The sequence below is a fragment of the Watersipora subatra genome, chromosome 4 (assembly GCF_963576615.1).
Source record: "Watersipora subatra chromosome 4, tzWatSuba1.1, whole genome shotgun sequence".
Classification (NCBI taxonomy): domain Eukaryota; kingdom Metazoa; phylum Bryozoa; class Gymnolaemata; order Cheilostomatida; family Watersiporidae; genus Watersipora; species Watersipora subatra.
Window position 1 is genome coordinate 10,736,068 of NC_088711.1, and position 23,752 is coordinate 10,759,819.

The 23,752-nt window shown below is 36.0% G+C and overlaps 2 protein-coding genes across 2 annotated transcripts; both read right to left on the reverse strand.

The window, feature by feature from the left end:
* Positions 1 to 877: 877 nt before the first annotated feature.
* Positions 878 to 3,379, reverse strand: LOC137394932 (uncharacterized). Its single transcript, XM_068081708.1, has 4 exons — positions 3,254 to 3,379; positions 2,914 to 2,995; positions 1,915 to 2,013; positions 878 to 1,236 (listed from the first exon to the last, which is right to left on the reverse strand). The coding sequence occupies exons 1-4, from the start codon at positions 3,371 to 3,373 to the stop codon at positions 1,115 to 1,117; spliced, it is 423 nt and encodes a 140-aa protein (XP_067937809.1). The 5' UTR covers positions 3,374 to 3,379; the 3' UTR covers positions 878 to 1,114.
* A 1,438-nt stretch (positions 3,380 to 4,817) lies between these two features.
* Positions 4,818 to 23,480, reverse strand: LOC137393548 (ribosomal RNA small subunit methyltransferase NEP1-like). Its single transcript, XM_068080144.1, has 6 exons — positions 23,334 to 23,480; positions 19,504 to 19,605; positions 14,247 to 14,388; positions 11,901 to 11,962; positions 9,888 to 10,040; positions 4,818 to 5,298 (listed from the first exon to the last, which is right to left on the reverse strand). The coding sequence occupies exons 1-6, from the start codon at positions 23,466 to 23,468 to the stop codon at positions 5,170 to 5,172; spliced, it is 723 nt and encodes a 240-aa protein (XP_067936245.1). The 5' UTR covers positions 23,469 to 23,480; the 3' UTR covers positions 4,818 to 5,169.
* Positions 23,481 to 23,752: the final 272 nt, after the last annotated feature.

The following is a 23,752-nucleotide window of genomic DNA, read 5'->3' on the forward strand; positions in this document are numbered from 1 at the left end:
CATGATCTCTACTGAGCTCGATGAAGTCTGAGACATGCTATTTTAATGACTTGGCATCAAAGACTGGCTGATGTAATGAGTATGTGAATAATTATCCAATAGTATGGCAAGGAAAGTGTAGTGTATTGGATAGCATGCCCATCTGCAAAATGGGCGCCTGAGTTAGATGCCAGTGCGAAGTTATGCATAATAATAAGCTGCCCAAAAATATTTCCGCAAGCGCTGCACAAGTATGTGCACAATTATTCCATTATATGGAATGGACAATGTAGTGATTTATCATGCCTGTCAGCAGACCTGGAAGTTCCGAGCTCAAATCCAGTACGAAACAGGTTTTCGCTCCTAGATTTTAATGGCTATAACTGAATACGCGAACAACAAATGCTGAGATTTCTATATATGTAAGATAGATTGTCATGACCAGACCTCAAAATGTAGCTGCCTAAAGGTTCACTGGTCATAGATAGTAGGCTAATAAACCTGGCTTAGTTATACAACATCATTAACTTGCGTCTGATGATATAATATTGATTTGTGAATGCAAGATGAATAGTTGCAGCTCAGATCTTTTTCACTTGACAATCACTTGCAATCTGTACTGTTGAAGTGTTTCTTGAGAGAATTTTCATGTTATACAACATATAAATTACATCTTAGCTGTCACATCAGTAATTGTGTCTGTGTCTATTTTTAAAATCGTACGCCGCCCTTGCAGCACTTTCACAAGCAGTTCTATGGTGAAACAAAAACAAATTATGTTATTGCTCAATTTATGACGGTCACTTTACTTCAACACGAAGAATGTATGTACCCAATTCAACACTGATAAATAACAAAAACTTTCCTACAAGTAAACAAATATGTAATATTGGTACGAATATATTTCATTAAAATCATATACTTTACAAATTGTTAAATTTTGGTAAAAGTCCTCAAGCAAAAAGAAAATTCACACTGTTAAAAGCATTATATTGCGTTATATTGCTCCGCATCCAAAAAACCTTCACATTTGGTAGAAATTTGCTAACAAATGGTATTCAAGATGAGATTTATTTGACGCATGCCGGAACGGCCGTAACAGAACGCCATACAATGAACAAGAGGAGCCGGTAGCTCAGAGACACTCAACATATTTAGATTTCGTGTCACAGATAGTCTTCTCTCCGACTTTGAAGAGATACCGTGTCTGACAGCACATGTCGTCAGCACACTCTTCTGATATGGAACACTTTTCACCTGAAACAAGTATCACCATCACCATAAACAAGGTTTCTCGAATTTAAACTTCAACATAAATATAAATCAATGGTTTTAGATAAGCAGTGTCAGGTGGAAAACTCAATACTAAAAGAAACGTTAGTGGAGTATTATATAGTTTAAAAATATAAATAAGCATGCTGATACTTATCATTACTACAATACAGTTTCACAAGTCTAGAGGCAGGCCTCAGACTTGCACCTTCTTTATCAGGTACTACTGTTACTGATGAGTGAGGCCTAGGGATGTCGCCTGTCACTAGATACAGTATTTTAGTGATGATAAATACCGATATTCTTATTTATATTTGAAAACAACTATATATATTTATATTCTTATTTATTAAAATTTAGAATTTGACTATAGCACTCAAATGACTAACATTTTTTTAAATAGACTATGCAAGGAAAAAACCAATGACTTGACAATAACTATATGAACATGTCGATAAAAAATCTGTAAATACCCAAATACAATGTTAATCTAGAGATTAAACGCAGAAGAGTTTATTCATGCCGGGCTGAATTTGAGATTGAGTTACAAAAAATAATATAAATATAATAAAAATAATATAATAAATATATAAAAATGATATAAATAAAATAAATGTAATTATTAATATAGCAATATTGATAAAATATAGCCTGAGCACTTACCCTGTGATAGCTTAGGAGATGGTATATCCATTTGAGCCTCGAGTAGATCAAGCAAATGCCGATAGCTTCTGGAAGTACTGCTGCAGGCATACTTGGGACCTGTAAATGTTACAAACTTACAATTGCTCCATTGATAATGCTTATTTCAATTATTAAAATACACAGTGGCTATACTCAAATCTGAAATTCCCAAGTAAGCAGAACACAACCTTCCATGAAAGTACTTAATGACATTCAATAAAAAGCTTATGCATGTTTGTACTAAAAATATGGCAAGAAACTAGACCCAAGTCTAATACTTCAATATGCATGCTTATACTGAGCTCGAGACTGCAGGAGCAATGGCGCTTGAGACACCGATGAGTTCTCATGAAACTTAATACAAACCAGCAGAGTCTACTTGATACCATATTTTATAAACTAATAGGTCTTTTTTATATTTTAAAAACATAAAGCAGCTTATATAAAAAGCTAGAATTGGCACAAAATTGAGGCATTAAAAATGATCATTTTCAAAATAAAATAAGTACTACGATTCCCATGAATAAAACATATAATAAAATATATAAACTACTGTACATTGTATAATATATGAAATATATATATGGGTGTTTTATATAAGATAAATTATATATATTTATATATTATATACTATATAATTTGTATATTTTATTTAATATATATAAATTTTAAATAATATATAAAATACGTATTATATAATTTATAAAATTATAATATAATGCTGATTATATAATACCACGAAGATAAAAGTTGTTAAAAGCTAGCGACAAACTCTATAAGCATTTACTAATTTATACAAGAACAAATATTTACATGGACAAAGCAATGAAAGATTCTGCCCTTATTCTGTCTTTGGAAGATTATCATAACTTTTCAATTTGAAATTTATCCACCCTCGATTGCCTACTTGAAAAGAAGCTGCCAATAATCATGAATGCTATTCAAGGGACTTGAGAAATTGGAGACCCTCTGACATACCTCTTAGCTGATAGGAAGGCCTGCATGGTCGCTGATCACAGCAGTCCAAGTCAGTAGAGCACACTTCTCCTGCTTGTGAGCACTGCAAGGAATAAAATACTTCACATGAAATGATATCAGGAGGAAGCCATAACCAGAATTTTCATTAACCAATCATTATGCACCAAAGCAACTCATTGACTATATGTAAGTTTCTTTAATATACATGTACATGCACTGACCAAAAAACAATGATAAGGTAAACAACAAAAATTAAACTTTGACCTCATGCAAAAACAGGTAAGCTTGATGGAAACTTAAGGTGCTAGGAGAACCAATCCACATGTGTCATTATACAAACTTTTGGCCAAGACCTGCCAGAGAATGCTTCCCTTAAGTAGAAGGGGTAAGTATCAGCAGCAGCGAGACACCAGAAGCCGATGAGAAGAGCGGTCACCGTATAATAACGAACAGCAGCCATGCTAGAGGTGGATTTAGACGACACACTAGTAAGGCAGCAGAACTGTAAAATAACCGCTCAGCTAAATGGTGCTATTTTATATGATTTGCAGAAGCTAATGGATAATCAATAAAGACATTGATTGTTGGCAATCTAATTTCTCATAGAGACGGTAGTTGAAAATTTAAAATATGCTGACGCAGCTGTGGCATGCTTCTAGTCAATATTATTGTTGTTTTCCGGCGCTCAAAGCTGTTACAGCAAATATGGCAGCATGAATCATGAGACGCCTTGCGATACTAAGAGATTAAATTAGCCATAGGGATAAGAGTATAGCTGTATGAAAGACAGCGCTGCCCTAGTAGAATATTGATGTAAGAAGGGAGTTGTTTGTACCTGCTGTAATGATAACACTCAAAGCAATGCTATACACTAAGAGTGTTTATATAAAAATATGCAAAAAGTGGGAGATGCAACTGAGAAAAAGGCTCTGTAGAGGAACAGCAGTGAAGTAATTAAACAAGGTCAGAATAATTTATTTTAACGCCCTGACATCCTGTGGTTTGCCACAGTATAGACACAGCTGATACTCTCACTGATATAACTTTTTATTGACAAGAGTAACCATCAACAAAATGATGTTTTTCATCACATGTCAAAATAAACAAATTAAATGAGGACAAACATCAGGAATTATTATGTGAATTCAACAAGTTTTTTAAAAGTTGGTAATCTAATAGTATTGTGGAGTCTGATAGTGAATTGTAGGTTGTAGTAACATCAAGTAACTGAAGGACGATATTAGACTAGTCGGCTAACGATAAGCTAAAAGACGATTAAATCAAACGAAACATTCTCTTAACTCTCTTTTCTTCATAAATGAACAGTTGATAAAACAAATGGTTCACACAACTTAAGGAATGTGTAACATCATGCATTAGTCAACCAAAGGTTAACACAAAGGTTATACTAATAAGAGAAAACACAGATAAGCTACATGTAAAGGATTCAGCCAAGTGTTTTCACCAAGGATTATAAATTCACCACAAACATCTCAATGTGTCCAAAGTGATTAGTGGCGACTCGTCATTCATATAAGTTTTATATCTTGTTTACTTATTACTTACAATTAAAAAAATACATAGTCACCTATACAGTGGAGTAAATTTAAATAACTTAACGTCACACAAGCCAATAAAATTTGAAACGGCAACAAAACTGTCGGTTTCGTGTTTCTTAGGTCTGGGTTCCCACAAAAAAATCCCACAGTGTTACTAACTGACGCAGTAAACAGCATATTAAAACTTTGTTAACCACCCGTTATTCAAATGTCGTTACACCTCAAAAACCTGTTCCATACAAACACCATCACTTCGAATCTAAATTGAAATTAATATTCATTGCTTCAGTTGCAGTGTGATGAGTTGAGTGAAGCCACGCGGGCCAGACTTGTAGGCACAACGTAGGAGACAATAGAGCAGCATATATTTCACTTTGAAACTCTAAAATCAAAGGCAGTTAATGAGCCAGACAGATTAGAAAAATCTTTCATGGAGGTAACATATTCGTACAAGCAGATTGTTAGCTTTATTTTTAAAATAATAATAATAATCTACATGTAGATAACCGTAAGTCTTTCCTCTTCATAAAAGTCATACTGGACGGCACATGCAGAGAAATTAGAATCAAATACATCTGGTGCTACCAACTCCACTCAGCCGTCGAGCCATAGAATGAGGCAGTATCAAGCAAGCTCCGTGATACAAGCTCCATGATACAATTGTTCCATCTCCATGTAAATTCTAACAAGACAACCCTCATTCGGCCACCTTATCCTCCACGGCCCATGCTTCCTCGAATGCATTGCATAACTTCGAACAAGTCAATGCCGCAGAGAGGGGATAATTGCTAATGGCAATGTTTTCCTCTGTATATTCTGGGTCGATCTGCAATGACAGGGAGGTAGACGCTATGTAACTTGACACAACTGTTTAAGAATAGTGAATCAATATATTTCCTGAAGAAAATAGCTGCTATTGATTGCCAGGAAATGCCACTCTTAAACTGATGTCATTCTCTTATTAGTAACAAATTTGAGAGTCGACTTTCATTCAAAGATCTTGAAGCCCTCAGGATAAATAGGCAATATGTAACAGGCTATGCGTAAATCAATAGGCAGTTGAGTGGGTCGTCTCAACTCCCACACTTCAGCTCATAGCGTTTCCTCAAGTGTCCTAAAAGGTGAGGAGTCCGGCGATAATAATTATTTAGGGTCAACAACTCGGAGATGAGCTCAGCACTGCCTGGCGTTACTGCCTGACGTTACTGCCTGACATTACTGAGTTCACTCGTTGACGAAAGCATGTTTTTAAAGTTTTGACGCAACTTTTATAAAACTGGGCCATGGAATTTCAGCAGCTCAAGCAAGAAATTTCACATTGTTAGTATTCCAAGGCAAGATGGCTGCTTTCTTTGTACAGAATAGTAAAATTTTGTGATTATGCTTATTAAATCCTAAAAATTTGAGGCAACTTTTTGTAGAGAAAGACTACTTTTTTACAATACTGATAGAAGCATCCTTGTGCAAACGACAAACTGAAAAAACACCATCAACATTGCAAGATTTCAGTGAAATGCAGCAAGTGGACTGAACAGCCCACACAGTAATGGGTGTGTTGTAATTTCACAAAAAACATTTATATTTACGTAATATAGACCACTAATTCAACTCCCTACTCTATAATTGCGAGTGATCACATTTGCTCTACCAATGGCAAACAAATCATACGACATTCAAAACACCAGCTTTGGCTTTTCATTATCTCGGCTAAAGTTGTCGAATTGTCGACATGCTTTCTTTAGCTTGCTGCGAGCATAAACTAAGCAATATTAAGTCATGAGCTCTTCAAATTAACATCCTTGAATATTGACAACAAGATTCTTTCTCACGATCACCTGATTTTGTGAACAGCTTCACGTTCTCAAACCACGCAAGTCGCACTACAAAGTCGCAAAAACCACAAGTCGCACACATGAGACTTCTTAGCCATCCCTTAATGCAAAGTCGAAACAGTTTATCAACTGATTAAAAGCCGACAACAATAGCTGTTCACCGGTTACTCACTTCCCATAATTCAGTGTTATGGTGTGACAACTTCCACTTGCAAGTATTTCAGGTGCTTGATTACTAATTGACTAAGATTTTCACTCGACCGTATATACATTTTAGAGTGATATTATGTATATTAAATAAATACTTTACATCAAATGCAACATATTATATACCACTAATATAAAGTAATAAGACTATGCCAGCAGTCAGTAAAAACAAGCCTACTTTATTCTCATTCCTTCTGACACACATGAGCTCAAAAGATTTTTGATAAACTCTCAGCTAATGATAGATTAATTTGGAATCGCCTTGATTTTCAAATAATTGAACTTGCATGATTTCCATTAATGGTTTCTATGATTTAATAGTTTTCCAAGCAACTACCAGGAGCAAGGGGTAAGCTAACTCAAAGATTTGGAGTAAATCTTAAAAACGCCAAACCATTGTCCATCATTGTACAAAGAAAGTGGAACAGGTGTAGACATGAAACAGACCAGCTACAATGTGAGAAGACAAGAAAGAAACTAATATGTTGACATCGAGGTAACTTTTTATCTTACATAAACGTGTAGTGAAAGAAATACAGAAGCCTGTAATATAAAATAACCATTAACTGAAGAGCTTCCGAACAAACCTGAAAAAATTGGCAACAAGAAGTGGCTTTCATAAATCAACAAACGGGAGTTAGGATGGACAAAACAGAAGAACAGTATTCACTTGATGAAGCCGATACAAAGACTCCACCTACACCAGAGAAGGAAAGAGCACAGAGCCTCTACATTAACAAACCAAAATACGTAGATCCACTGCTACAGATTGACTCAGTAATGTCTACGTGTGAAGTGAACCAACTGTCTCGTGTCTATCCTAAGTATTTCAAACTATGCAGACCTAATGAAACCGAGTCAAATCTTTAAAGCAGCTAGCTGACTCAGCAGCAAACTCTGGCCCATGAGAAGAACAAGGAGACTACCGATTTGAAAACTGATTTGAAGAGAAGGTTTACGCACTGAACACATGCCGGCGAAGACACAAACTCAAAAATCATACAAGACAACACACCGATATTAAAGACTGTGGAGCAGGACATGAAATAAAATACAACTACCATAAAACATCAATACAATAACTGGCCGAGTGAAGCTTATCAAACTATGCACACTTAGAAATAAAAGAAAATAGCTAAAGGATTTGCAAGCCCTACTTCTGACTGTATGAAAAGAAGCAACCTTGACCTATGCAATAGTTTTGAATAATATGCAAGCTGAAATTGGGCTTTCAAACAGCAAAATGGTAAATCTGTAAGGTCAAATAAATGGGCAAGGACTTGGCTTGCATTCCACAAATCAATTACTGGCGTTTCATGATTAACACCTTTCATCTCAATAAACACATTCCCTAATTTTATACCAAGGTCGCAGGCCAAGGTCACAGGCGACACTGACAGATTGAACCAGGTATTCTAGATAACTAGTATGTATGTAAACACAAAGAAAAGAGAAGTTATAACTAGACTTCTGCAAGGTTATCTTAGCATTATTATGCTTGGGTTGCAGTCCAGTTGGTGAGATTAGTCTGTCCTTATCAGGCTAGGCCAACTCTTCAACAAGTGTCCATAGTGATAAGGTAAAAAGCTGTTATTTTTCTATCATGGCTACCTGACTTATTCCTGCCATATGTTGAGAAGTTGTGTACCAGTTGGCTAGGCAACAGTAAAAACATGCTAATAAGATGAACTTGTGACAGAGTCTTAAAACTGGTTCCCATATATGCCGCAAACACCGGTGTTAGAATCGCAGGACTATCGGCGGTGAAATGGGGACTTACGCCCTGAGTATCGCTGGTAGTCGGCGGGGGTCCGAGCCAGAGCACAGCGCTGTTCAACTTTCGCAAGGAGCCACAGCCAAAACCTTCCTGAAATGCACTGTACATGTGAAAGTCAGCACTTTTAAAATGGCATGGCGCACGGCCATTTTTATGCGGTAATTAGCGATGCAGCTTTATGTGAACATTAGCTGCCAAGCCTGGCGCCGCAAGTGTTTTGTTGTGCAAGATTACCGCCAGGGTCCCACAGCCGACATGGGGACCACGCTTCAGATGGAAGTCGGCCACAAGACTGATTAGATTAATCAATAGCTGATAACCCCCTTGTAATGAATTCTTAATAACACATGTCTGCTATGAAAATAGCATATTGGTTACGATGATGTTACGATTTTTGAGAAGAGGCGTAGAGCACTGATTACGCCTGGAACATCCGTTGCAGGAATCGCTATGACTACATGCTTTTTGAGCGAACAGCATGACAGACATCTTAAAACACTTAGTATTAAGTGCTGCCTTCCTGCACTTTCTCACAGCTAGATCTTATTTGTAACATTCGTAAAATGGCCGCCATAACTAAATAAAATGAGTAATACAAAAACTGACCAAAACGGGCCTATCACACTTTGAAAGTGCAGACATTCCAAATAATTTTCATTCTCCTATTTTTTTTTAGAAATTCCATTGTTTACCCCTTTGAACCCTGGCCGTACTTGTCAATTTGTGTCAGTAACCCTGGCCGTACTTGTCAATGTGTGTCAGTAATCCTGGCCAATTTTTCCAGCGATCCAAAGTTTTTAAACTTTTATTAAATATATCCAAATGTGCTCATAATACAATGATATTTGATAAAACACTAGTAAAAAAGGTCCGGCAACACACAGCAAATGTCACCAAGTAGAAAAAAAATTGTGTTCTAGTTATTCAGGTTGAACCCATAAAAATTTGTATAATTTTAAAAACTTGTTAAAATCTTTACAGTAGCATCATATCCATCGAGGACACATTTATCATCGTTTCATGACTCAAAAAAATCTGGACAATTATAGTTAGCATCATATAATTCTTCATTTGCATCACAATCAACCGTTACCTACCAACAAACGAGTCGTATCGATTTTTGCGATATCGTTCCAATAAAAATTGTTATTATAATGAAAGAAGATAAAGATATTTGAAAATGGAAGTAAAACTTCTGGTCTATTGCCCCGTGCAAGAATTGATATGCTTGGTTTACGCTGTAACTTGAAAACAGCATTTGTAAAGAGAACTATATGAATGTCGGTATTCCTGATACACCCTACGCAATGCTGAAATACCGGCTGTTAGGGTTCCAAGGGCTAATGAATCAGATCTTTAAGTCTAAACAGATAAAGTTGGCATATCTAAAACAAGCCAAATTTTCTCAGACTTTGTCCCAATGACATCCATTTAGTAGCTGTCATAACACATATTTTTTCATGTTCAACTATCAGTTTTAGATTTAACCCCAACCCCTTGCATGTAACGTAGAAAAATATTTTACCTGTTAATAAAGAGAGAACTGTAACTGATAACTAACACAATGGAAAGAGCACCTCACGCTGAAAAGAGACTTACTGAGCCGATAGCTATGGCTCCAACGACTATAGCGATAGGAACCTCCCCCTCTGGAACTAACTCGGCTGGTTTAACACACTTCTCGGCATTGTAGGTCATGCAAATCTTCCGGCAGCCTGTAGGCAAATGGTCTGTCACAGGATTCTTTATAAGCTGCCAAGAATAATGCATAACAAATATCCACACATGTTCTACACAGGAGTTTTAATGATGCGTGGCTTCCAAATGGGAGTCATCTCTCCTTAATGTTGCTTTGCAAAGCAAGATGAGCTAAATACCAAAATAGCAATACAAACGCGACTTGACATTAACAATGGCCATCATATGAACATGTGAGAAAAATTGCTGAAGTTTGTCAAATTTCAAGTACTTTTCAGCTTAAAAAAGGCAGTCAAACCATTTGATAAGTTGTGATTTGAGTAAATTGAAAGTAAATAAAAATGTCCTTAAGATCACTGGCTGAAATTACTCTAACTTTCCTTGACAAATATCCAGACTACAGACAATTGTAACTGGCCTATGATCTTGAGGCGAGTGCTCAAACTCTCTAGTAGAAAAACTGAACTCGAGCATACTTGCGCTGACGGGGATGAGGAGATAGCATTTTTTTATCCCATGACCAAACAGGGCGAAGCAATTGGTTGGGAGATTTATGATAAACGCACATGTGCACACAACTCCCGAAAATTATTCATCAACAATGAGACGAAGCCTTGTATCAAAATTTCATCAACAAATTTAACCATCATTTTGTAGTCGTTAAAGTATAATAACGATACAAAACACATACAAACCTATTTAAATATGTTACCAAGTCTTTGTAAACCATCGTTATTATCTTAAAACTTACCCATCTGATCGGATTATACACAAATAGACCGATTTATTTGAATGAAAGTCGTTATTAAAACTTGCTAAACCTCACTTTTATAAAAGTTCAGACCGAAAATTGAAACGCCGAGCGACAAAGAATAGAACGATCAAGGCGCGCATTTCACGAAAAAATAACGTGCACTTCTCACCAGTCTATAGCATTGTCAAATTGCCGAATTTCGGTAATTAACGTAGTAGTACTGAAATCGTTTCATTTTTGCTGATTTCAAATTAACTGACATTTCAGACACATTTGAGTACTTTGATATTCTAACTGAAGTCAAACGCAGTGTAAGTAAAGGAAATGACGATGATATTTTTTTCTAACGACTTTTATGAGATTACGATATTTACTTATAAGTTTGGATATTCTTCTTGATATTGTTAGCTATGACGTTTTGAAATGTAAACAAAGTTGTGCATTGGTTTTCTATTATTACTGTATTACTATTACTAAGTTTGGATATTCCTTTTGATACTTCTTGATATTGTTAACTACGACGTTTTTAAATGTATACAAAATTGTTCATTGGTTTTCTATTACTACTGTATTACTATATTAATAATATTGGTTATTCTAATAATATCAGTGCATTTTACTTCTAATATTGCATTTCTCCTATTGCAGGAGGAGAGATATAAACATATAATCTTTTCCTTTCATTATTGCTGTTTGTCATGACCAAACACTTTTTTAAATAGATTTTCTAAAAATCTATATACATTTGTAAATATCACTTCTTGATATTGTTAGCTATGAGGTTTTGAAATGTAAACAAAATTGTGCATTGGTTTTATATTGTTACTATATTAATAATATTGGTTATTCTAATAATATCAGTGCATTTAACTTCTAATATTGGCCAATATTGCATTTCTCCTATTGCAGGGGGAGAGATATAAACATATAATCTTTTCTTTCATTATTGCTGTTTGTTGTATATAATAACACCCAGTACATTACAGTTACCATTGCAGTTATCTTATTGCACTGCAGTGCCATTCGACTGCTAATATTGCATTTCTCAACCATCAGCAGCCTTTCTTTTTTCTAATATCACTTTGGTCGTAGGCTGTATGACAGTGGAATTTCTAGTATACATATATGGGTGGTATATTTAAATGACATAGAGGTCTTACCTTGAGAAGCTTCTTGTTGGGTGCATCTGAGGCTGAGATGCTAAGCTTGAACAGCAGCTGGACTAAAGCATACAGTATTAATATATGAATATATGCAATGATACTTGACAGTAATAATATAATACATATAATGTATGTGAGGGTAAAGTGTATGATATTATTAGGAGAACTAGTATATATAAATATAAAATCTGATGATTTTTGACTAAAATTTTCTCGTGGCAGCTACAACAGTTTCACTCTTGGCACTCGTCAAGCTGTGACTGAAGGAAAAACCATCAGTCACAGCCTGACGAGTGCCCAGCGCAAAACAACATTGTAGCTGCCACGAGAAAATTTTAATCAAAACTCGTCTAATTTTAATATATGCTAAACTCACAGAGTTTAGAGTTATCTTTTATAAATTAATTTCTTCAAGACAACATATATATAAATTTAAATTTATATGTAGTATACACATGAATATAATACACAATTTATATTTATTCTACAAATTTATATGTATTATGCATATGAATATAACACATATAAATTTATATACATGTATAGTCAAGTGGGGTAAGTGCACCATTGGGGCAAGTGCACCAGCTGTTGATATTTTATCAGCCAATCACTGCATAGCTGTCTCTGAGTTGCAGGACTATTACCCATGATCCACCATAGGAAGCTATAGTCCCTGCATGCTTGATTTCAAATTTTTTGTGAAGTAAGCAAGAAAAACGTAAATGCACTATTTAAGTAGTTGGCTTTAAATTCAGAGGTGTGTACTGATAATTTTATAACTTTCATTTTAGTGCATATTTGTTTTGGCTAACTATTGAGTGTAACTAGTGTATATCCATAGAATACTTTTTTTATTGTTTTAATCCACACAAATAATTTTGTATTATTTTAACTGGGGTGGTGCACTTGCTCCTGATAATTTTAGAGACAGGGGCAAGTGCACCTATGTAGTGCACATTAGCATTAACCTATGTGCACCTTAACATATAACAGAGGCAGGGCAAGTGCACCACCCAGCACACATGTAGTTCCCCATCAAAAGAGGCAGTTCAATCTCATTTCAAGTTCTCCCAATCTCTATAGTCTTTCTTGTTATACCTTTGTGTTAGTCTATGTCAAATTTGTGGTTCACTTGAGTGAAACTGGTCACTTGAATTGCAATGGTATAGAATTGCTAATTTTTAAAATTTTAATGTTCAATATGATCAATATTTCAGTGGTGCGGTACAAACTCAAAAAAACCTTTTTTTCCATTTCTATTGAATTTTATATAATTTCAATATCAGCAATTTGGTGCATTTGCCTTTGCTTATCAACCAATGCATAACAATGGCAAAGAAGGCTAGGTAGTGCACTTACCCTGTATATGGGGTAACTGCACCACCTAGACATACATTTTTAGCGCTTCATATAAAGCAATGATATTTAATTAACAGTCTTCTAGTGCTGATATTCTTGCTCAGAACATTCTGGAGTTTCACAACGACCAATATTAGACTCAAATGTTTAGTTAAAGCAAAGCAGTAAGACTGCGAAATTGAATTACCCTTTTTCGATGGTGTACTTACCCCACTTGACCCTACACTAAATATAATATATATAAATCTATATGTATTCCACAAACATATAAATATACATGTATACAATATATATTTATTTGTAGAATACATATAAAGATCAACTTCGTATTTAGTAAATTAAACAGGTGAATCACATGCTAACTCATGTTACCATCAAGAATCACAACCTACTTGCTATAAACTAAACTTTACACCATGTCTGGATATGTGATCACTGGTAAGAATATTATGAAATTTCCAACAGGACTATCAATTATAGCAAAAGTAAGTCAGTTATGTGTCTACTAAACAGGATACGTACCCATAAGTACTCAGTTATGTGTCTACTAAACAGGATACGTACCCATAAGTACTTAGTCATGTGTCTACTAAACAGGATACGTACCCATAAGTACTCAGTTATGCGTCTACTAAACAGGATACGTACCCATAAGTACTCAGTCATGTGTCTACTAAACAGGATACGTACCCATAAGTACTTAGTCATGTGTCTACTAAACAGGATACGTACCCATAAGTACTCAGTTATGTGTTTACTAAACAGGATACGTACCCATAAGTACTCAGTTATGTGTCTACTAAACAGGATACGTACCCATAAGTACTCAGTTATGTGTCTACTAAACAGGATACGTACCCATAAGTACTCAGTTATGTGTCTACCAAACAGGATACGTACCCATAAGTACTTAGTCATGTGTCTACTAAACAGGATACGTACTCATAAGTACTCAGTTATGTGTTTACTAAACATGATACGTACCCATAAGGCCACAAAACCTGTCGAATGTTCGAGGTATGCGGGTCTGTGGACTGATTTCAATGAGCTGATTGCTAGCTGTATGAATATAGACCTGAAGTAGACCGGCTCGGTTCAGGGGACTGTCCATAAGCATGAGCAGGCACTGCAACAGGAGGAGACAACTGCTAGATTCCTGGCATTACACTTTGCTAAACCTTGTAAACGAAGCAGCAAACAGATGTATCAATATTCAGCCAGATATATTAACTAGTAATTATAGCTTCATGATATGGCGATTTAACTATTTGGTGACGATTTTCAAAGTAAACGATTTAAAAAATTTCCACAATTTAAAGAGATATCGACAATCGTATAAACGATATAATCGTGTAATGACGATTTATTTCACACCTGATGATTTTCAGAGTAAGTGATACTGGAACTAAAACTCACAGGCCTTCTAGCCTTATAATAAGCTTATTCCATGGCCTTCACACAGGTATTCATAAAGTAAATGTTTTCAATTATCATGAACACAAACCAGTTTCTTTTTGTGAGTTGAAATATATAAGAATGTACAGGTTTTTTTTCAACGTATTAATACCCTACAAGAAGAATTTATTCGAGGAGTTATATTTCACGAAAATTGCCATTTCATGCATATTCGCGGATTAATTTATTCGCGGCTGAAAACTGCTACTCTCTATGAAGAGTTAACTCTATTACGTCTACCAATAGAGTTAATCCTATGCATGCGCGCATTGCGTGTTTCATTTTCTATTTAGCTTACAACTACGGGTGGATCGTGCTAAGACGGGACAGCTAAGCTATAAATTTTTTGCTGCGTTCAGAGGTTTTTACGAATATTCATAGATTTGGAGGCCTTTGATGAACCAACAATTTGTGGTAAGTAATGAGTTTTTTCAAAACCATTTACAAAATTAGTTGAATTTTACTTTGGTTCTTCAGTAAAACGCAATATTTATTTTTTCCATCCCTACCGCTTCATTATTTGTTTTAGTGTGAGAGAGAGAGAGAGATTTTTCATCATACACGCAAGCACAATACTGCAAGGGTGGTATATGTCATTCTTAGAAGATCACGAATCATTCAGGGAAGTCTGGAAATTGAGGTAGAAGTGACCGCAGCTACTTACGAGGAGAATATATCTGTTTTAAAAAAGGAACAAAAACGCCTTTACGAGCACAAAACTTTGGCCAACCGGCAGAACTTTGCAATAGTAAGCCACGAGGAGAGTTCTGATGATAACTTCCTTACCAGCCATGTAGTAGCGAGAGAATCGCCTTTAACATCTACCCAAGACAGTGACAGCGATATAGAGCTGCTATTACCAAAATAACTAGTCAGAGAGCACCATTACACGCTAGTATTCACTTATCAAGAGTATCAGTTTAATTTTATTGCTCTAGACAACCGCCATATAGACTAAACTGTTTATATTTACTCCATTCATCGTTTGCAAAATTTTATTTGTAATAATTTATTTGTACATTCAAGTTTGTAATAAATTATAATATATCTATACATGAAATAAAATATATAATTTAATCATGTTTGCTGCAGCGATATCAAGGAGTTGTTGTCGATGAAGGGGTCTAGGTTGACTGGTTGCTTCTCTGCCAATATTCCTGCCTTGATGAATATTACTACTTGTCTCTAGTTTTCGTAATCGGAGTAGGTTGTTTCATTCTCAATCTGCAGTAAACACAAAAAAGAAAAAAATATTAATAAGTGTTAAGGAAGTACAAAAACAATAGCTGAAGTATTTAATGAAAGCGATCAGTTTTTAAACAAAAGAATTAACTAATGCAGTTAATTATGGAAAAACGTATCTGCACTGCAAATCAAATACATACCATAATGTCCAGATCAGAATCATGATCGTCCTCAACTTCGTTATTAGAGATTGATGGGTTGATTTCAATGTAAAAAGACTAGGAGAGATTTTTTGTGATGACGAAGCCATGGCGAATAACTTGTGAAAACCTTGAATAATTTTATAAAGTTTGATGCAATGGCAATAAAACTCGAAGCCTGGTGATGATTTTAAAAAATTTTTGAAACTCGGCTACGTTTAGTAATTCTGCCTAGCGGCTATTTTTGCAATGACGCCATTCGTCATATCTTGTGACAACCTTGAATAATTTTGTAAAGAATGTAATGCATTGGCAATGGTGTTAGCTCAAAGCCCAGGCAATGATTTTAAAAATGTTTTGGAAGTCAACTACGTTTAGTATTTATAGTAAAAACTAGCCTAGCAGCTAGTTTTTAATTTGATGCGGTAGTTATTCTCTCTTGTGATTAAAAATAGAACTAATTATTCACGGATTTTAATAATTCGAGGAATTGACTGCTCGCGAAATCGCGAATTTTTATAACCAACGAATATTTTCATCCTGTAGGGTAATAACGTGATATATGGCGAGTGGTCTAGTTGCCATATCAAATTGGCTGGTGATTTTTTGGAAATCGTGAAGCCCTTCTAGCAATTCAAGGAGAAGCTGATACCAGCTGAATACATAGTTCACACAATTTTACAATAAATTTACTGCAATAAAAAATCATGGATTCAGTTTTCTAGCTCTTGGGTCAGAGTAACAGAATAACCATGGAACTTTATATGGATGACTAGACAATACAACTGTCATCCATAGAATATATCCATAGAATATATCCATAGAGTATGGAATGTCTTATGCCCGTGGCTTTGCTTTATAGGCTATAACTATCCACTGAAGCATTGAATAATATGACAGTGAATTGAGGGAACATGAAGAGACAGAGTTTAAAAGATGCAGAACTCAGCAGCCACCAACTCTAACAGTTAGAGAACATTATTTATGTTGCTGCTACTTGTCCACCTTATACTGTTCCAATGTATTCCTTTCAAACCAACTGAAGAATCATGCTTTATTATATTAAAACTGCAGACACTAATGGTGCGTTTACACTGGCCGATTTTGTCACCGATTTTGTCGTGCACAGACAAATTTTATGAGTCGGTGTCGGTGTCGGTAGGTGTGAACAGAAAAATCGGTGTCGGCACCGATCTGAAAGTCGGTGTCGGAGCTACCCAGCAGTGCCCGGTTGCACCGACAAGTCGGACGCTCATCAGCCAATCAGAAGCTAGGAGCCTCTGGTTAAATGAGCCTAGGCTTTAATGACAGTGCTAAGTTTATGAAACGAAAGGGCTAGGTTTAATGAGAGGCTAAAAGACTGTCATTAAACTTTCCCTCGTTCTCTTTTTAATAGTGAACCAGCATGGCTAGCAACGATGTGAACGCGAGAGTACCAAAAAATCAAGTTTTTTTCTTTAATTTAAATTAATTAAAAGTGAATAGCCAGTTGTACGACTACTACTAGTTCTACTACTAGTACGACTGTAAATACAACTGTCAAGAAATTTGCCGGCCCTTACTTGGCACGATTTAGATTATGTCATACAGAAATAAATTGCGTGTGATTTCATTCAATGTTTTATTAGCGAAGGAAATTCACTAGCTGAGGAGCGTACGGACATTAGCTCTGTCCACTAAGTGAGCGTTGCTCCCTTATATACAATAAAATTGCCCGTTCCGGCTAACGGGACCGAGTTAGAACACCGGCTAGCAATGTTTAAATGGCCAATTATTAGGCACGCTAGTGCGTTGATATGACAACATAAACGACGACAATTGATCGCATAACGAGTAACAAGGCCAACAATAAAAAGGCAATAAAGAGAGAATAAAAAGGACAACTCATATAATAAAATATTTACAGACATATAAAATATATACAAACAAATAATTACAAGAAGTGTAAAGTGTTGGCCCGGCGTCCATCGCACTACTACTACCACAAATATACATCCACCATTCGATCTTCTTCATTATTCATTTTATTTATTGTAATTACTCGGACGAAAGCACTGCACGTACAGTTCTTTGCTCGGATTTTCATTGCCTCATCATTCATTCATTGCTTGGCATTCAGTAGTTGCTTCTAGCAGTAGTAGTAGGAGCAGTAGTAGTAGTGTAGTACTAGTATATAATTTTTCACATCAAGCGCGTTGATTTTTATGTGTAATCGTCTTCGCGTGGTCGGGTGAAGGTCAGAACGGCGAAACGCTGTGATTGGCTGTTGGTACCGACAAAAATCGTTTGATCGTTGCAATGTAAAGTGGGAGTCGGTGTCGGCACCCATACGTGAAATGTCGGAGGTACCTGTCTGAGTCGGGGTATTGGCACCTAATCGGAGTCGGTGTCGGCCAGTGTAAACGCACCATACGGTGTGGTAATGATGACCAAGGCAGGTGTCCATAAAGAACAGACCTCTATCTACAGCATACTTATTATATTGATTGAAAAATAGAATTGTATTTAAGTGAGCTCTAAGTAGTCAAATACTCAAATAGAGAAATCTCGAGGAATTCAGCATGAAGTCGTACATAACTGATGTGCAAACACCAAATGACAAATCTATCTGCAATGATAATTCCAAAATATGGCAATCCAGAAACTCCATGTTTGATCTGCAAAACTGTAATCATGAAGCCTATCAAAAGGTAAGCACTAACACCAAATGGATAATAAAAAATCTCCATTTCAAGAGCAGTAGGTAAGATGTGTGGGGTCATTGTTACAACGCACACTTCGTAGAAAGGTCAACTAGCACACTCCTGACAGTAAAACTCCATAAGAAAATCTTCCCTCAGCACTGACCAGTATAAATTTAAAATGAGACATGAATGACTTATAGCTATTTTATTTCAACTGTCAACACGCATCATCTGATTGTTTTCATAGCAATGTATAGCATCCTTATTCTGCTACTTCTTTCTGCTACCAAGGATTTGGTCTTTCGACCATGATTACAAACATAAATGACATTACGGTCATCAAAACCTGCCTTATACGCAGGCTAAAAAGCAATGACACACCCTACTTTTCGTTTCTTACGTGGGACGGCCGACCGGTAGTACATCCATTTTGGGGTGTAGCAGATGACTGCAAAACTTTCTTCTTACAGGAAACACTCTATGGTACACGCTAATCTGACTCCCTACCAGCCCAGGTAGGTAAAGTCTTCTCACAGGACACACTCTATGGTACACGCTAATCTGACCCTCTACCAGCCCAGGTAGGTAAAGTCTTCTCACAGGACACACTCTATGGTACACGCTAATCTGACTCCCTACCAGCCCAGGTAGGTAAAGTAACTCTGTTATGGCATCTAATAATCAGATGGGCCGCCGGAACACAATCATGAGGCTCACCTGGTGAGTTATGTCTGGGCGGCACTGAGAAAAATCTTTTTTGTGTTTCCTCATCTGAGGTTTATGTTTATCACAGTTAATCAACTCATATTGCTTGCCCACCTACAACAGTCAGCAGACGACAAGCATGAACAGAAGGTAATAAAAACATTTAGCATGTTGCGCGTCCCTACGTACATGACTATTATAGTGATTTAAGATACTATCAGTTGTCTTCTCTTAGTGTAGTATAATACTACGCTAACAAAAGAAGACAACTAATAATAGTCCATACTACATCCAGAACTGACAACTCAATGACGAAAAAAAACATACAATTTGAAGATAATGAGCAAGGATTCTCCTAATCAGAACAGGAATCCTAATCCTAATAGGAATCCTAATAGGAACAAACTGCAGAATTGTGAGCAGAGCAATTATTTTCATGTGTGAGACCTTGGGACTAAAATTTTTGATAAAAGAGTTCCCATAGCAAGAACGAATGCAACTAAGGCATAAATAACATCACAAGCTATTGAATCTATCATGACAAGTAATAATAAAAAATTGGTTTTACCAGTATTTATGACTGAACAGAGTAAGCACTACGTTTTAGCAGATTTTCTGTAAAGTGTAAACTAAGCAAATTCATACTGGTACTACTAAATCATGAATCCAAAACAGTCATGGTTTAACTACTAAATCATGAATCCAAAACAGTCATGGTTTAACTACTAAATCATGAACCCAAAACAGTCATGGTTTAACTACTAAATCATGAATCCAAAACAGTCATGGTTTAACTACTAAATCATGGATCCAAAACAGTCATGGTTTAACTACTAAATCATGAATCCAAAACAGTCATGGTTTAAGCAGATTGCAAACTCCAAACTTTGTTATCTAGAAATGGTTCATTGAAAATTAATCATACAATTGAATAATGATGTATTAATGTTCTAAAGGAGGCATCGGTGAGGTCTCTATTTTTATTTATAATTTTTTCGATTTTCTTAGGTAAAAACACCTTCAATAAATGCACATATTCATAACAGAGTTTGCAAGCAGATCAATCTAATGCTTTAGCTAACAGAAAGCAACTGAAATAAAACAAAATCGTCGGGGTCATTACAAGTTCTCATTGGAGCGTAAGTTATGTGTAAAACAAACAAGTGCATAAATTGCGATGTGAGCATAGCCTAGTGACTCAAAAAACAGTTTTGTTAGTTAATAAGATGTTAGGCACTTAAGAATGTTGTAGATGAATGGCAATTAACAAAAGTATTTCACATAGGAGTTTTATTAAGCATTTAATTATTTACTGCTGTAACGTAATTCAAAGGTATCAAACGAATCAATTAATTCAAAAGTAGAAAACGTAAACATATCAAATACAATCAAAGGAAAAACAACTCTTTGATCTAGTTGTAAACAAACCAATTGTACACAAGGTGCTTGCACCACAGAAGCTACATCTGTCATGACTATGCATTGGCTGATCTTTGGTGACATTAGAGTTGGCTACGAGACTAGGATGCATATTTTATGTCAGAACATACTAGTTACTTGGTTTAGCAATAAGGATGCCTTCATAAATTTTAAATTATAAGCTAAAAGCAACCGTAAGTTGATGATATTGTCTGTTGAATCGTAGGTTTCATTTGCTATCAGTTGTAGTTTAATTTGTGAATTGCCATGATTCGTTATTTCGTGCAAAAAGGCCGAAAGCTGGAGCATAGTTGAATGGATTGTCGACAAATCAAGCAGGGTAGTTTGCATGTACGCAGTCTTTGTTCAGACAAAACAAAGGAACTAATTACATAGACGTGTTTGTTTGCCACATGATAAAAAACTTTTTTATTCTTTCCCCATATCAATGCATTAAAAATAATTATGCAGCATATTCTCAACCTAATCAACCACAAAAAGATCATGCCAGATGTTAAAACTAATACAAATGGGCATGAAAATACAAAAAATAAATAAATACTCGTAGCACCACTCCACAAGCGTGGGGCATACAACCAAATAAACAACTATCGGCCAATTTCACTGACAAGCATCCCTTGTAAGCTCATGGAGCACATTATTCTACATCACCTCAATGATAAACTTGATAAAGTACTGCACAGTAGACAACATGGTTTTAGGCAAGGCCTTTCTTGTGAAACTCAGCTGTGTAGTACTTATCATGATATTGCACGCAGCACCGACCAGGGAGACACCACTCATGCCGTAGTAATAGACTTTGCAAAGGCCTTCGACAAAGTACCTCACCAACTCTTGATGAACAAGTTATCCAGTATATCTGACATAGATGATAAAATTCTTATGTGGATACATGACTTCCTAATGACCAGAAAACAAAGGGTGGTAGTTGATGGACACAAATCCGATAAACTAGCTGTGACATCTGGAGTTCCACAGGGATCAGTGCTAGGTCCCACACTGTTTTTAGTTTATATTAATGACTTGCCCCAGCAAGTTGACTGCAATATTAGTTTATTTGCAGATGACACCTTGATATACCAACCCGTAAACTGCCATGCTGATAAACAACGATTTCAGGTAAACATTAATGCCCTGGAATCATGGGCTAACAAATGGAAAATGCTATTTAATGTATCTAAGTGCTCTGTCATGGTTTTTAATGACAAAAATAACTCTCCCTCAGCTGAATACTTCCTAGACACTGAACAATTAGAAATAGTTGAAGAAACCAAATACCTAGGTGTTATCCTACAATCTAACCTGAAGTTTGACAAACATATAGACTCCAAAGCCAGAAGGGCGAGACAGCAGTTAGGCATGATTAAGCGTGTGCTATATGAGGCTCCTGAGAAGGCCAAACTCTTAGCATATACTAGTCTTTGCAGGCCACATATTGAGTATGCCTCCACTGTGTGGGACCCTTCTACTAAGCTAATACAACATGAACTTGAAATGGTGCAAAACAACGCACTACGTTTTATATGTAAACTGAAAGGAAGAGATAGCATCACCAAAGCTTTAGATACTTTAAATATGCAAACACTATGTGAAAGACGGAAGGTCAGTAGACAAAATCTGCTAATGTTACTCCTCTCCTCTGACCAGAATCACAACTCATTAATTACCACCTATGATGAATTAATGCAGGACCGAGTTAGTACGACTGTCACACGAGCTGTTGGAAGAGGCGATCCTCCTACTATATATGCAAGAACGTCTGTTTATCACAACAGCTTTTTACCAAAGACTGTTCGTGAATTTAAAAACTGTACATCACATCAACAATAAACAATTATTTGCTAATATGGCAATAAATTACAATATTATCTAGTGTTAACAACTGCTCAACATATGAGGCGTGCCGCTTGCCGCAACCGGCTCTAGTACGTTCTATGAAGAAGAAGAAGAAGAAGAAGAAGAAGAAGAAGAAGAAGTAAACCCTAGAGGAGACTGTTGTATTATGGAATTTGTTAGGCTCAGGCTATATTGGTGTCTCAGCTCAAGGCAGTACAGGTGGTCATGGTAATTACGGTGAGTGGATAAAACTGGATAAAGCTAATGGGTAAAGCTAGTAGATTAGGTAGTGTAAGGCAGTATGGGGAGGATATAAGGAGGTGTAATGAAAGACGGACGCTCTTCTTCATCTTCACATCAATACATGTAAGTGTACATCTTTATACAACAGAGACTAGACGCTCCTTAGCACGTTACAATAACACAAAATAATAAAAGAGAGTCACCAATCAAACGTCACCACTTCCCCTCTAGTGTTACAGAATGGGTGACAGAGTCGAGTGGAAAATAATCCGAAGAAATGTTTTAGCTAGACAATTGTATGATGTATCATGGCGAGGACATACCTTTATAGTTTCTAAGGAAGCTCCCTCCAAAATCACAATCAAACGTTTAGATTGATCACGTTCGTGTAAAGTCTGTAAATGATGCGGTATCAATTTTTTAAAACTTGAATCATCTCGCTTTGCTTTACCTGCCATAGCGAAGGTTGGATGTTACGATTTCTCAGGGCGATCTCGCAAAATTCAGCATGGTTTACGCATCATTAATTTTAAATGGTCAGTCGGCACAACAACTCCCAATAAAAGATAATTTTATAAAAACTTAAAAAATAATGTTGGAACGGCTATAATTGCCATAATACGCGGATTACTGTCAGAGCTTTTTATAGTAAAGGTTTGGCCAATGAAATCGTATGGGCAGTTATAGATAATGCACCACCATCGCTTCAAAATTGATTAAATGCTTTTTTCGTGCTAATAAA